Here is a 14,015-nt window from a genome sequence, read left to right as displayed (position 1 = left end):
ACCAATTTAGTGCATTTACTTTCTGCTCTGTCTATAAGTTTTTAATATTCTATAGTGATTAAGAAGGAAACAACTTTATTTAGTTAGTTATTTGAAGAGGGGAAAGAGCACCTCCCATTAGACCTATGGGAGTGGTACTGAAATTCCTCCCGTACCCTATATTCTATAAGAGGACCCAAAAAGATTTATTAGAAATGCGTTTTTAAAAAGAAATGCCACTAAAAAACCTTGTCATCTCTGGACTTCCTCAACTAGAGCTCTGTGATTCTACTTGGCCTAATCAAATTGATCCTACTGAAGATTTCTTAAAACAGGCACACTGTTGGGGCACCTGGGTGGCGCAGTCAGTTAAGCGTCCGACTTCAGCCAGGTCACGATCTCGCGGTCCGTGAGTTCGAGCCCCGCGTCAGGCTCTGGGCTGATGGCTCAGAGCCTGGAGCCTGTTTCCGATTCTGTGTCTCCCTCTCTCTCTGCCCCTCCCCCGTTCATGCTCTGTCTCTCTCTGTCCCAAAAATAAATAAACGTTGAAAAAAAAAAAAAAACAGGCACACTGTGTTAATGGACGGGTTTTTAAATAATCTTCATAAATCAAAGGCAAATGGCACTTGAGCAGGTAGAATATTTACAATTTTTGTTTTTAACAGCTTCATTGAGGTATAATTTATCATACCATAAAATTACCTGTTTTAAGTGTATATTCAATAATTTTAAATTCACAGTTACACAATTATTATCACAAACCTGCTTAAAAACTAGATATATACAGATACAAAATTATGATTTTATTGTCCTTAACTTAAAAAAAGAATTTTATTTATTTTGGGAAAGAGAGAACGTGTGAGTGGGGGAGAGGGGCAAAGGGAGAGTGAGACAGAATCCCAAGCAGGCTCCAGGCTCAGAGCAGAATCCAACGTGGGGCTTGATCCCATAATCCCGGAATCATGACCTGAGCTGAAATCAAGTGCTGGGCACCCAACCGATTGAGCCACCGAGGAACCCGTTTTCCTTAACTTCTTTAGAAGCATGTGACTGTTTGATACAAAATTATAACTGCCTTGTAGTGTTTATAATGTAGATTTGTTACATATGACAACTATAACATAAAGGACATAAAAAGAGAATTGGCCTATATAGTTTCAAGGTATCTATATTTTATAAGAAGTGGTACTATATTAATTATAAGTAGACAGAAAATGTAAGGATCTATACATATATATAACATACATTACATACATCACAATATAGATGTTACAATCCCCATTGAAACCACTACAAAATAAGAATAAAGTAATGAGCTAAAAGCCCAAAAAATACATTAAAATGGAATTCAATTAACAGTGAATTCAAAAATCCAAAAGAAGACAGGAAAAGACAAGAGGAATAGAAATAGAGGGATAAACAGAAAACAAATCATGGCTGACCTAAATTCAACCAGGTTAGTAATAACATTAAATGTTAATGGGCTGCATACTTCAATTAAAAGGCAGAGATTATCCGGAAGATGAAAGAATAAGTAAGACCCAGCCATACGCTGCCTAAGAGAAACACACTTTTAACAAAAGATAGACCAAAAACAAATGGATAGAAACATACCATGTATAACAGTAAGTAGAAGACTGGGTCAGCTCTACTAATGTTAGATAAAATACACATGAATACAAAGAGTATTGTCAGAGAAAAAGAGGGGCTTTTTATAATGATTAAAGGGTCAGTTCATCAGAAAGACATAACAATCATAAGCATGTATTTGCTTGAAGAGACTTCCAAAATATCTCAAGAAATTGATAGAGTTAAAAAGAGAAATAAATAATTCCTTAATCATCCTTAGAAATTTAACCCTTCTCAGCAGTTGATAGAACTGGACACAAAAATCAGTAAAAACATAAATTATTTGAGCACTAAGTGATATTTAATAGAACACCACAACCACAAACTACAAAACAGGTGCACATATGCATTTACCAAGATAGACCATATGCTGGGCCACAAAATACGTCTCAATAAATCTTAAAAGCTTGAAATCATTCAGAACATGTTCTCTGATCATCACAATGGAAAAAGTTAGGAATGAATAACAGTATGACATGTAGGAAAATCCCTAGTATTTGGAAACTAAACAAGACACTTATAAATAATCAGTGAGTAAAGAAAAGATATCACATGGTAAATGAAAAATATTTCAAACTGAATGATACTGAAAATAGAACACAGCCAAAGTTTAGGATTCAACTAAAGCAGTGCTTAGAAATGTACAGGTTTGAAAACTGACTTTAAAAGGTAGTAAAATCAATGATTCATAAAGCTAGAAAAAAGAACGAGTAAACTCAAACTAAGCAGAAAAAAAGGAAATAAAAACAGATATAAACAAAATAGGAAAGAATAAAATTAGCAAATCAAAAAGTTCTTTAACACTAACCAAATTAATAAAATAGCAATTAGACTGCTCAATAAAAAAAAGAGAAAAATCACAAGTTATCAATAATGAAAGATAGGTTATCATTCTAGATGCTGTAGTTAAAAAAAAATAACAAGAAAACACTATGAACAACTTCACAGTAAAAACTACCACTTAAATGAAAACAACAAATTCTGTGAAAATTACAGCACAAATTTAAATAAACACAACACAACTTAAATACAACACAAATTAAATTTAAATAAACATGAAACCAAAAGAGCTCTATATTAAAGAAATTAAATTGGTTATCAAAAACCTTTACATTAAGAAGTTCCAGGGTAGATGATCTTGCTAGTAAACACTACCAAATGTTTAAGGGAGAAATAACATGAATCACACACAAACTTTCAGAAGATGAGGAGGGGATACTTCTCAGCTTGTTTTCTGAGGCCAGCTAACCCTAATATGTAAGCCTGACAACGATGTTATAAAAATATCAAACTACAGATGAATATCCCTCATTGAACACAAACATAAAAATTTTAATTGAACCCAGATAATAAATACATAATGGCCAAGAGGGAGTTTATCTCAGAAATGCAAGGTTGATTTAATATTATAAAATTAATCAATATAATCAGCCATTACAATAAAATAATTTAAAACACCCATATAATCACTTCGATAGATACAGAACAAATTATCTTATATACACCACATTCATTCAAATTATTGTTCCCCATAGCTAATGTGTCATTTCTCTGTAGCTACTTTGCTTTCGAGATTTTTTTTGTCCTTCATTAGTTTGATTTTAATGTATCTGGGTATGAATTTCTTAGATTTATCTTGCCTGGGTTCATTCAATTTCTTAAATTTCTAGGTTTATGTCTTTCAACCAAATTTTAAAAGTTTTGAGCCATTATTTCTTCAATTTTTTTTTCAGCCCCACATTCTTTTTGCTCACCTCCTGGACGTGGGTGACATGTATATTAGGTCTTTTTTTATTGTCCCACAGGTCCTTGGGACTCAGTTTTAGTTTTCTTTTTTTCTTGGTTGTTCAGATTGGATCTATATCTTCAAATTCATCAATTCTTTCCTCTCTTATCTCCAATTTGCTACTGAGCCAATCCAGTGAATGCTTTATGTCAGTTACTGTATTTTTCAGTTCTAAAATTTTCATTTGGTCCTTCTTTACATCTTTTATATCTTTGCTGAGATTTTTTAGTTTTCATTTGTTTCCAGAGCATGTGTTCATTGCTCACTGAGTCATTTTCATTAAATAGTGGCTTTAAAATCCTTTGATAATTCTAAAATCTGTGTCATCTTGGTTGTGGCCTTTTCTCAGAATTGAGATTTATTGGTTCTTGGTATAATGAGTGATTTTGGACTGTATCCTGAACATTTGAGTATTTAAGAATCTGATTCCTATTTAAATCTTCTATTCTAGCAAGACGTCAACCTATTTAAATTCAAAACATATGTCCTCTTACATTAATGTAACATTGTACATCAGCTATACTTGAATTTAAAAATAAATAAAATAAAATAAAAATAAAAATAAATTATGGTTTTTTAAAAAAAGAATCAGAACACATGTCCTAGATCAGGTCTGTGGACTATGGTTCAAACATCAATTTAGTTTAAAAGATTCTGCAGTGCTATTCTGGTCTGCCCTACTACATGACAAAACTCCATGCTATAGTCAGCACAGTGCTAGCTGGAGCAGGGGCACCAATTCATTACTACCGGGTAAGAGTGGAAGATGAGGTTCTACGCGCTGACCCCGTTAGGGAGGTATATTGTCTAGTTAGTGTAGGGGTGGGGAGGGAGGAGTTAGAACTCCATCTACAGTCTCCATAGGGGAGGGATACTACTTCCTTCCTGATGCTGCAGGGCAGGGGTGTAAGTAAGAGTTCTACCCACAGGCTCCATGGGAGATGGGCACCACTGACTACTGAGAGAGGCAGGGGTGATGACAGAAGCCAGTCTTTCGCCTAAAGGCTCCAGGGAAAAGCAGGGGAGGATAAAAAATAGGTTTTCACTCCACTGGCTCCACTACTGCAGTGCCATCTGGGGCTGGGAAGGGGTGCAGCATTATTCATGGTGTGTGTTTTCAGAATATGTAAGATGGTCAAAAGCTTTCTCTATAGCCGAAGTGCCCTTTTTCCTAGTCCTCTAACTAAAGAGAGCAGGCTTTTCTTGGAGATTTTCTTTTTGTCTGTGCTCACTAGGATTTCCAGTTTGCAGGGCACCCAGGCCAGGATATACGGAAGCAAGAAAAATCCCAGAGAACTCGCTGCCATGTAGTTCTTCAAATCCCAAGATCCCAAGATCCCAAGTCAGGACCATCTTTTCTCCACGCTTTTAAGAGTCTTCTGGTAGGTAATCTAAATATTTTGTTCGGGAATTTTTGCTGTGATTAGTGGAATAAAGTGAAATATGTTTATCTTGCTCAGAATCAGAAGCTGCAATTTGATTTTAAATGCATCAAAAAATAAGGTGCATTGAAGACTGGAAGGCTGGAAAGATGGCTATGTATGTATCATGATTCAGGTATATTAAAATGTTAATTAAAAAATGTTAATGGTATAATCTAGGTGGAAGTATAGGGTGTAATCTGTAAAATCCTTTCAATTCTGCGATATGTTCGAAAATTTCTAATAAAATGTTGCAGGGAAGAATCTTTTGGCCAAATCCAAATGCAAATGATTAAAAAAAAAAATCTAGAACATGCAAAAGGAAGAAAAGAATTCCTCTGTTGAGTGAAAGAGAGGTACTGGGGATTTGCTCTGATCAATAAGTTACCAGATTAGCTGGAACAAGAGGCTATTAGATGAGAACAGCTCTTTGTAAAAGCCCTAGCCAGCTGAATGCTACTTTTTGTCTTTAACAGCTTATTCTGTCCACAGCCTGGTCCTTAGGCCTTGTCGGTTTTGCATCCCTAGGAGTAATTCCATCAGAGTTAACAAGCACAGCTCAGCTGAGCAGCTGATGTGCTTAGAGGGCAGTTCATGCAGGGGAGGGACTAAATTCATTATTTGAAATGAAAATAAAAGAGATATCTCTAAAAATTAAATCTTTACTTTTGAAAAAGCAACCTAATCAACACACAGAAAAATGTGGGGGTCCGATTTGCAGAGAATTTGGGACAGAGTTAGGTCATTGATCCCTTGAGTTAACTCTGGTTGAATTTTTTGTTTAAGATACAAAGTGAGCACCTCGACACTATAAAAGATCTTAGGAGTGCAAAGCCGTCTAGGACACTGATTCTCTTCATTTTCTCCACATAAACAAATGGGACACTTGGCATACAGCATGCAGTAGGGAAAACACACAGGCAACTGGGACAAGATGGACTTAAATCTGAATCCTGGCTCCATTTTCTACTAACTAAATGATACTGGCTCAGGATCTCTGCAGTTCTCTGTATCTCAATATCCCATCTGTAAAACAAAGATAATGGATGCTGATATAAGAATTAAGTGAAATGATGAATATAAACTGCTCTCTTCCTAGCTAGAAACTTACTTAGGCACACACTTTCTTAATTCTGGGGAGGATAAAATGAAAAGAACAAGACCTATTTTATCCTTTTCACACACGGATGAAAATTAATCAAGAACGTTGGGTGAGTGAAGCAGATAACTGTCCAATAGTCTCTTACATTTTCTGTCAGGTAGGCTCAGACAATACCTGCCTCCTGGATTATACCTTGGCTCTTCCGTTGGCTGGTGTATTCTGTGGCTAGGCTGTACCGGGGCAAGGCAAGACTGCTAGCTAAGCAGTAAGCTCAGTGAGTCAGTAGCAGTCCTGGAAAGTCCACAGGACTGCCCTAGGTTTTCTTCTAGAAGGGCCTACCCTTCTGGCATAAGCTTGACCAGAATTTTCAACAGTGGCTGAAATATAAATTCCATAATATTTTTTCAAATGGCTGTCTTAAATTTTATTTTACAATTATATTCTAAATGCCAGAATATGTTGTTTGGTAAAATGCCTAAGGCCTTTTCTGCCTGTTACAAAATAACAATGAATACAGTGACTAACATCTGTAGTGATTCAACATATACCTTGTGTCCTTCATTCACACCTTTTTTTTTTTCCTAATTTTTATTATTTATTTTTGAGAGAGCAAGAGCGAGAGCAAGTGAGCACAAGCCAGGGAGGGACAGAGAGAGAGAGAGAGAGGGAGATGTGGAATCCCAGCAGGCTCCAGGCTCCGAGCTGTCAGCACACAGCTCAACGCGGGGCTCGAACTCACGAACTGCGAGATCATGACCTGAGCCAAAGTAGGGATGCTTAACCTACGTCTCCTGAGCCACCCAGGTGCCCCTCATTCACACCTTTTTTGATCCAGTGCCACATGCCTCTCTTAAGCCAACAGTTATGCCCCCAATTTATGCAGTTGGCGCCATATAAAAACCAAGCTGAGGCTCCTTTTCACTACTCACAAAATCAGTCCAAAACGTTTCATTCTGGGCTGCTTTATGCCCTACATCCTGACTTACTCTCATTCACCTTGTTGTCATCCCTGTGATGACTTTATTTGGAGGCTCATTTCACAACTGGGAATCTGTCAACTGCCTTCTTCTGTGACTCTGATTTCTCACTTCCCTCCTTAACTGTGATTAGTATTTGCCCTATCGACTATACTCCTTTAAGTCATCATAGACAAATATTTTGCCAGCTCCAGGTGCCGAGTGTAGGCCCTAGCAGCTAATACTTCCATATTGGTTTATATACCGATCTAAACACTTACACCCTATCTGAGCTTTCAATTCACTCATGTTTAGGGACCACAAAGGAGAATTTCCAGAGCTAACAAACACAGCAGTCCGTTTCCTCCAACTTCTGCTACGAATAATTATAGGCATTCTCCTTTACCTCCGCCTTTGGCTCAGCTGATTCATTAGAGGTATCATGTTGTTCCTTGGCTTGGGCCATCTGAGTCATCAACCTATCCATGTGGGACTGGATGTCTGCCAGTATCTCAGTCACATGAGCGGTAGCCATTGCTTCCTGGATGTCCACTAGATGAAGGGCCTTCTGCTCCTCATCAGCAATCACTTTCTGAACTTTCTTAAATTCCTGCTGTATAAACACCTTCATCTGGTCCCGGGTTACCTGCAGAACACAGACAAGTAAGAATAATGAGTTGCACACACAGAGAAATGGAACGGCAGAGCTGCTACTGTAAGTGCTGGACCGCCCTGGCCAAAAGCGTTTCCTATCTGATCCTGAAGTTTTAGGAATATCCCCTAAACAATGTTCGCCTGATATTGTCGATGAATTTCTTACTAATCTTTTTGCCTTTTTTATAATCTTTATGAAGTAATTCCGTATCCTTCCCGTTTTGCTTTTCCTTTTGTTCATTTTTATACCAATAATACATATTACTTTTTACAATTTAATAGGTAAGTGTAAATTGTAAAAAATGAACTTACTCCTCTCTCTCCATCTCAATACCATTTTTCTCTCTGGAGGGTAATTACTGTTAACAGTTTGGTATGTAACCTTCCAGCCATTTCCTATCCAGTTATATACATATATGTATACAATTATGTTCTTTTTATATAAATGGGTCATAGTGAACATATGTTATGTGTCTTTTCTATTTAAATTATGCCAGTACATACAGATCAACTTCATTTGTTTTATTTTAAATGTCTGTATGATATGGATGTATACAATATGAATACTTGCATATATAAATAAAAAGTCAAACATACCCATTAAATATTTTCCTTCTTAGTGGAAATACAAGATATTTCCAAACTTTTGCTATTACAAACAACACAGTAATGAACATCCTTGGATAGATCTCTTAGTATTTGCATATGAGTTTTTTTCAGAGACTTTTGGAGTCACCGAATCAATTTATATGTACTCTAAAAATACTGACTGATACAGCTAAACTGCCCTCCAAAAAAAGATGTACCAATTTCATTCCCACAACGTGTGAAAGTAAGCATTCTCTACACCTTCACCAATATTAGATAATGTCAAGCCTTAAAATTTTTATTCTCTGATGAGTAAAATTATATTACAGATTTATTTTGCAGCAACCACCGAGCCAACCAAATAAAATATGGCTGCAGGCTATACGTGGCTAGGGCATTCGGTAAACAAAGTGAGACTACCAAAACAAGAACTTCTAAACTCTTGTCTCTTACCAGCAACTACACTTACTGATGTTTCCCAACGACCATGTTTATCTGAGGAGTACTTTCAAACCACTATGCATGGTGAATAGTTAACGTAGGGAATAGGGAAAAGGTAGAGCAGTGGACAGAAGAAAGGCCAGTAGAGAATTTTAGAGCTGAAAGAGAAAGCAGTTGTCACCTATGTGACAACTTTCTTTTACAGATAAGGAGACAGATGCAGCTGCAGGGGACTTGCAAAAGATGCAGGGGACACCAATCCTCCTGTTCCCAGTGGTGCTCTGTTCACTATAATAGTCTCTGGGAAGGAAAAGTCAAACTGGGAAAACCTAAAAAGTAGACTGAAGAAGAGAAAGTCTAAAGAAGAGGGAAAGACGGGGCCATTTTTAATTAGCTCTTAAAAAGTGAAGGAGGCCTGATACTTTAAGCAGCTTTTGTAACACTGCCATAAGAACACCAATACAAAATAAAGCCTGTATGACAGTATCCATATCCTTTCACACATCAAGTGACTAAGTGACATGAGCCCTCAGGAATTCATTATACTCTCTCCCCGTGCTAAAGAAAAGGGGAGGGGGAGTGTTAAATGTTATTAATGTCCCTGCAAATTCTGTATCAGATTTGAGAACTGTGATTTGTGTTTATTTATATAATATCTTTTTATTTTTAGTGTGTTTATTTCAAGGCTCTTCTACTTTATGATGATCTTTTACGAATGAATCTGTAACCTTGAAATAAATTACATCTTCTAAGATCTAAGACCTTCTCTTGGAGACTAAACCTAGAAAGTTTTAGCTAAGAGATGAACTTTTCTGAGTGCCTGAAAAAATCGCTCAACAGTTACAAGTGACTAAAAATGAGAACACAATAAAAACTGACTCACAACCTATTTTACTAGCCCTCACGTATACGTGTGGTTTGAGTCAGAAGCTATCAGTCAGGAAAGGTGTGACTAGACTGCAGCAGGTGACTAAATCATGGGTTTAAAAAAAAAAAAAGTCAAATTCTCGACTTCCCATGCTTTACATAGGTTTTCCAACATTTATTCTGTACAGTTTATCTTATTCAGACCATCCACAAATAAGAATTGAAGGCAGAATAACCTACTCCATAAACCTTTATCCTTTTCACTCCCGTTCCCTACTAATTAACAAATAGGTATTCTCCAACCTATTTCAAAATGATAAGAACAGATTTCTAGGCCTTAGCATCCATTCAAATTCAGAGGCCAAAGAAGGGACTCCCAGGGTACCTGGCTTGTGACAGGTTGAGTAGTCAGGAGAAAGGACTCCTACCAATGGCAGGAGTGAAACAACTTTCAAAATTCCTTTTCAAGTTTTATTACACCTCCCTGCCATCAAAACTCCATTCTGCTACAAACTTCACAGTTCTCCAAGAGCAGCAGACTCCTCCTGTCAGCACCTCTACTGACATCATTTCTGAGTGGGTTTCTTGGAACTTCTTCAGCCTCTATCCTATAGCTCCCCAAAGGTGAGAGTGATAGTCTTATATTCCTAACTGTATTACATACAGTGTTAGTAAAAAAGAAAACTCCACATATGTAGAGAAGAGAAGGGTGGGTGTATCACAGAACGGTGAAATTGGCAATGTAAAAGATTCCTTTTTTTATAGGATCTACTAGTAATTGTTAAACTTTTTTAAAGCCCAAAACTTCTCTTACCCCAAACAAAATCTTAATGTAGAACCCTAAAATATAACAGAACCCAAAATAGAACTATTCTGCTTAAAAGAAAAATCTCCTCCTCCTCCTTAAAGTAATTCCTAGGGCACTGGTAGTGGTCTCCAGCAAAATCTCCCCTGAGGTACCTGGGTCCTCTACACAAATGAAACCCTAAAAGGATTTTGCTTCCTTTGGTCAACTGGCCCCTAAGCTGTTGAAACTTAAAAGCCGTGGGTTACACACAAGTTGATATATCTTTGTTATGATTGCATTAGGGTGAGAAACTATGTTATTATTTAAACATAGAATTTTACCAAAATTACTTAAACACAGCATTGTAATTTGAAAAACTTGATGGCTTATTTGTGAATAGTTATAACAAGTGAAGATCTTAGCTCATTAGAGTGGAGTCCAACCTCTTCATTTTATAGGTAATACATACACACATACACACACACACAGAAGTGCAGTAATAAAGTCAAGTTTAGAAATCAACTTCCTTTGGTCCACCCCAGTATATTCTGTGCGACAACATTACCGCCTGTAATGATCCCTTTCTGCCTGCTTCAGATCCTTCAAATTTATTTCTTCCTAATTGAGATGTTTCCTTGGTTAACATGCAGCACTGATATTATCCCCACTGAGATGTTATTCCCCACAAGTGAATCTTGGGATAAAGGATGCACATCTGAAGAGGTAAGTTTTATCCCATGGTACATCTATATGCTCTCATAGTTAATATTTCCAAGCCAGGCTGGACCCAAGAGGCATACAGACTGGCACTTTACACATACATAATTAAACACATAAAACCTTGAATTAAGAGCCTGTACTTAAAAACAACACCATTCAGTATGCTTGACATGGGTTATAAGCCATTAACTCCTAGCTAGCTGGCTTGTAGGAAACCAATGTTTATTTTTCTATTATAGGCAGATTATTTTTTCAAAAGGGAAAAAGCACACTAGCTAGAAAGCATCATAGCTTAAGAAAGATTTGATCCAGAAAAGTGTTGCTGACGGGAACTGAGAAAGATGGAACACGGTCAGGAGCAAGAAAGCTACACAAAAGAAAAGCATCAGAGTCTATACTGATTGAAGAGTCAGAAATACTTGTTCTACTAGACAAATTTCCTGCAAGTAAGTTTAAAGGGTCTACTCCAAAAATGACCTAAAAAAGTGTGAGCTGTATGAAGTGGTTTGTGAAGACTCTAAATTCCTCCCCCAAAGGTCAAGAAGTCCACTTTTACTCCCCCTTTCCTTTTCTGAATGACTACAATTCTAAAATAGAAAAATAAAAAAGCACGAAATGGAATTTTTTCAGATGCTGCAATCTGTCTTCATTCCCACCAGCACACTGCCCTTCCCTGCATGCCAGTGTCCATGGAAACTTTCATGTCGGGAATCTCAAAGTTCAGGCTTCTATATAGCCTCTAGTATTTATTCTGGCATTTTGTTGCATGAGAGCACTGTCCAAATCTCTATCAGGCTCCAGTGAGGGCAGGTGAGGGAAGAGCTTCATCAATGAGGAGGATAAAGTCCTTTTTCAGTGTCTTTTGTGTATGAGAAGAATAGCCACTATCTGTGACTAAAACCAATGCTCATTCCTAAGGCCTGGAAAATTATCCAGCAGCCTAGAAACACAGCAGACACAAACTATGAACTACATTCCATTACTCACATTCTGAGTGAGGTCAAGTATTTTCCTGACAACCTGGTTAGAAGCCTGAATTGATTGGATATTACGATGGGGCACTGAGGAGGGTATAGAAAAGGTAATTAAGGTGAATATTTAATCTCTTCCTTAAACCATTTTTCTTATCTTCATCAAAAGACTCTAGACAAAAGCAGTCATGTATATCCTTACTTTCTTTCATTATCCCGTTGTGTAAATACAGCACCATGGGATCTCTACCTCACTTATCAATTAGTTACTTCAAGTATCCACTCAATGAAGTAATAATGATATTTACTGTTGCTGTTATTAATATTTCTATTATAAAAGACATAAGAAATACACCAAAATGTTGGAGAGTGGTTACCTCAGAGCAATGGGATTAAGAGTATTTTTCTTTTTTTTTCACTTGCAGCCCAAATTTCCTATAATAATGTGTGACACTTTTCTTGAACAGTAATTTTTAAAAAGAAATGAAGCTCAAAGAAAAATCCTCAGTAAGATGTTAGCAAATTGAATCCAACAATGTTATAAAAAACTTACACACCATGACCAAGCAGGATTTATCTCAGGTATGCAAGGCTGTTTCAACATTTGAAAATCAGTTCATATAATCTATCATGTCAACAGGCTAGAGGAGAAAAGTCACATGATTATATTAATAAATGCAGAAAAATCATTTGATAAAATCTAAGTTCCACTTATGATTTTAAAAACTCTCAACAGGGGCGCCTGGGTGGCGCAGTCGGTTAAGCGTCCGACTTCAGCCAGGTCATGATCTCGCGGTCCCGCGGTCCCGGAGTTCGAGCCCCGCGTCAGGCTCTGGGCTGATGGCTCGGAGCCTGGAGCCTGTTTCCGATTCTGTGTCTCCCTCTCTCTCTGCCCCTCCCCTGTTCATGCTCTGTCTCTCTCTGTCCCAAAAATAAATAAAAACGTTGAAAAAAAAATTAAAAAAATAAAATAAAATAAAAAAACTCTCAACAAACTAGGAACAGAGGGAAACGTTCTTAACTTCATAAAAAACACCTACAAAAAATCTATAGCTAATGTCACACTTAATAATGAGCAACTACAGTTTTCCTACTAAGATCAGGAACAAAGCAAGGATGTGTCCTCTTACAGCTCCTTTTCAACATCATATTGGAAGTCCTAGCTAATGCAGTAAGACAAAAAAGGAAATAAAAGGTTTACAGATTGGGAAGGTACAAATAAAGCTGTCTTTGTTCACAAATAACATAGCTGTCTATGTAGAAAATATCAAAGAACTGACCAAAAAACTCCTGGAACTAATAAGGAATTAAAACAAGGTTGCCGGATACAGAGTTAATATACAAAAGTCTATCACTTTCTTATTTACCAGCAATGAACAAATGAAGTTTGAATATAAAAGCACAATACCATTTACAATAGCAACCCAAAATGAAATACTTAAGTATAAACCTAATAAAATATGTATGAGGAAAACTACAAAATTCTAATGAAAGAAATCAAAGGAGAACTAAATAGATCCATATTCATGGATAGGAACACTAAATATTGTCAGATGTCGGTTCTCCCAACTTGATCCATAGGTGCAATGCAATGCCAATAAAAATTCCAGCAAGTTATTTTGTAGATATTGATAAAATGATTCCAAAGTTTATATGGAGAGGCAAAAGACCCAGAAGAGTCAACATAATATCCAAGGAGAAGAACAAAGTTGGAGGATACTACCCGACTTCAAGACTTACTATAAAGCTACAGTAATCAAGACAGTGTGGAACTGGTAAAAGAACAAACAAATATATCAATAGAACACGAAAGAGAGCCTAGAAATAGACCCACAGAAACCCCTTGAACAAAGCAGCACAGGCAATACAATGGAAAAAGAGTCTTTTCAACAAATAGTGCTACAACAACTGGACATCCATGTGCAAAAAAAAATTAAACTAGCCACAGGCCTTTCATCTTTCACCAAAATTAACTCAAAATGGATCAGAGACCTAAATGTAAAATGCAAAACTATAGAACTCCTAAAAGATAACACAGGAGAAAATCTAGATGGCCTTGGGCATGGTGATGACTTTTTAAATATAATTCCAAAGGCATTATCCATGAAATAAAT

The 14,015-nt window shown here is 36.8% G+C and overlaps 1 protein-coding gene across 7 annotated transcripts in view; it reads right to left on the bottom strand.

The window, feature by feature from the left end:
- TRIM44 (tripartite motif containing 44) overlaps window positions 1-14,015 on the bottom strand; it is a 109,254-nt gene that overhangs the window by 57,411 nt on the left and 37,828 nt on the right. For all 7 annotated transcript variants that reach the window (XM_011286805.4, XM_045039140.1, XM_045039139.1 and 4 more), the window contains exon 3: window positions 7,280-7,519. In XM_011286805.4, coding sequence (XP_011285107.3) covers window positions 7,280-7,519 — 240 coding nt within the window. The remainder of the gene's footprint in view (window positions 1-7,279; window positions 7,520-14,015) is intronic.

Source organism: Felis catus, chromosome D1 (genome assembly GCF_018350175.1).
Source record: "Felis catus isolate Fca126 chromosome D1, F.catus_Fca126_mat1.0, whole genome shotgun sequence".
In the NCBI taxonomy this organism is placed as follows: Eukaryota; Metazoa; Chordata; class Mammalia; order Carnivora; family Felidae; genus Felis; species Felis catus.
The sequence above is the reverse complement of the archived record's forward strand: the minus strand, read 5'-3'. Positions and strand labels throughout refer to the sequence as shown.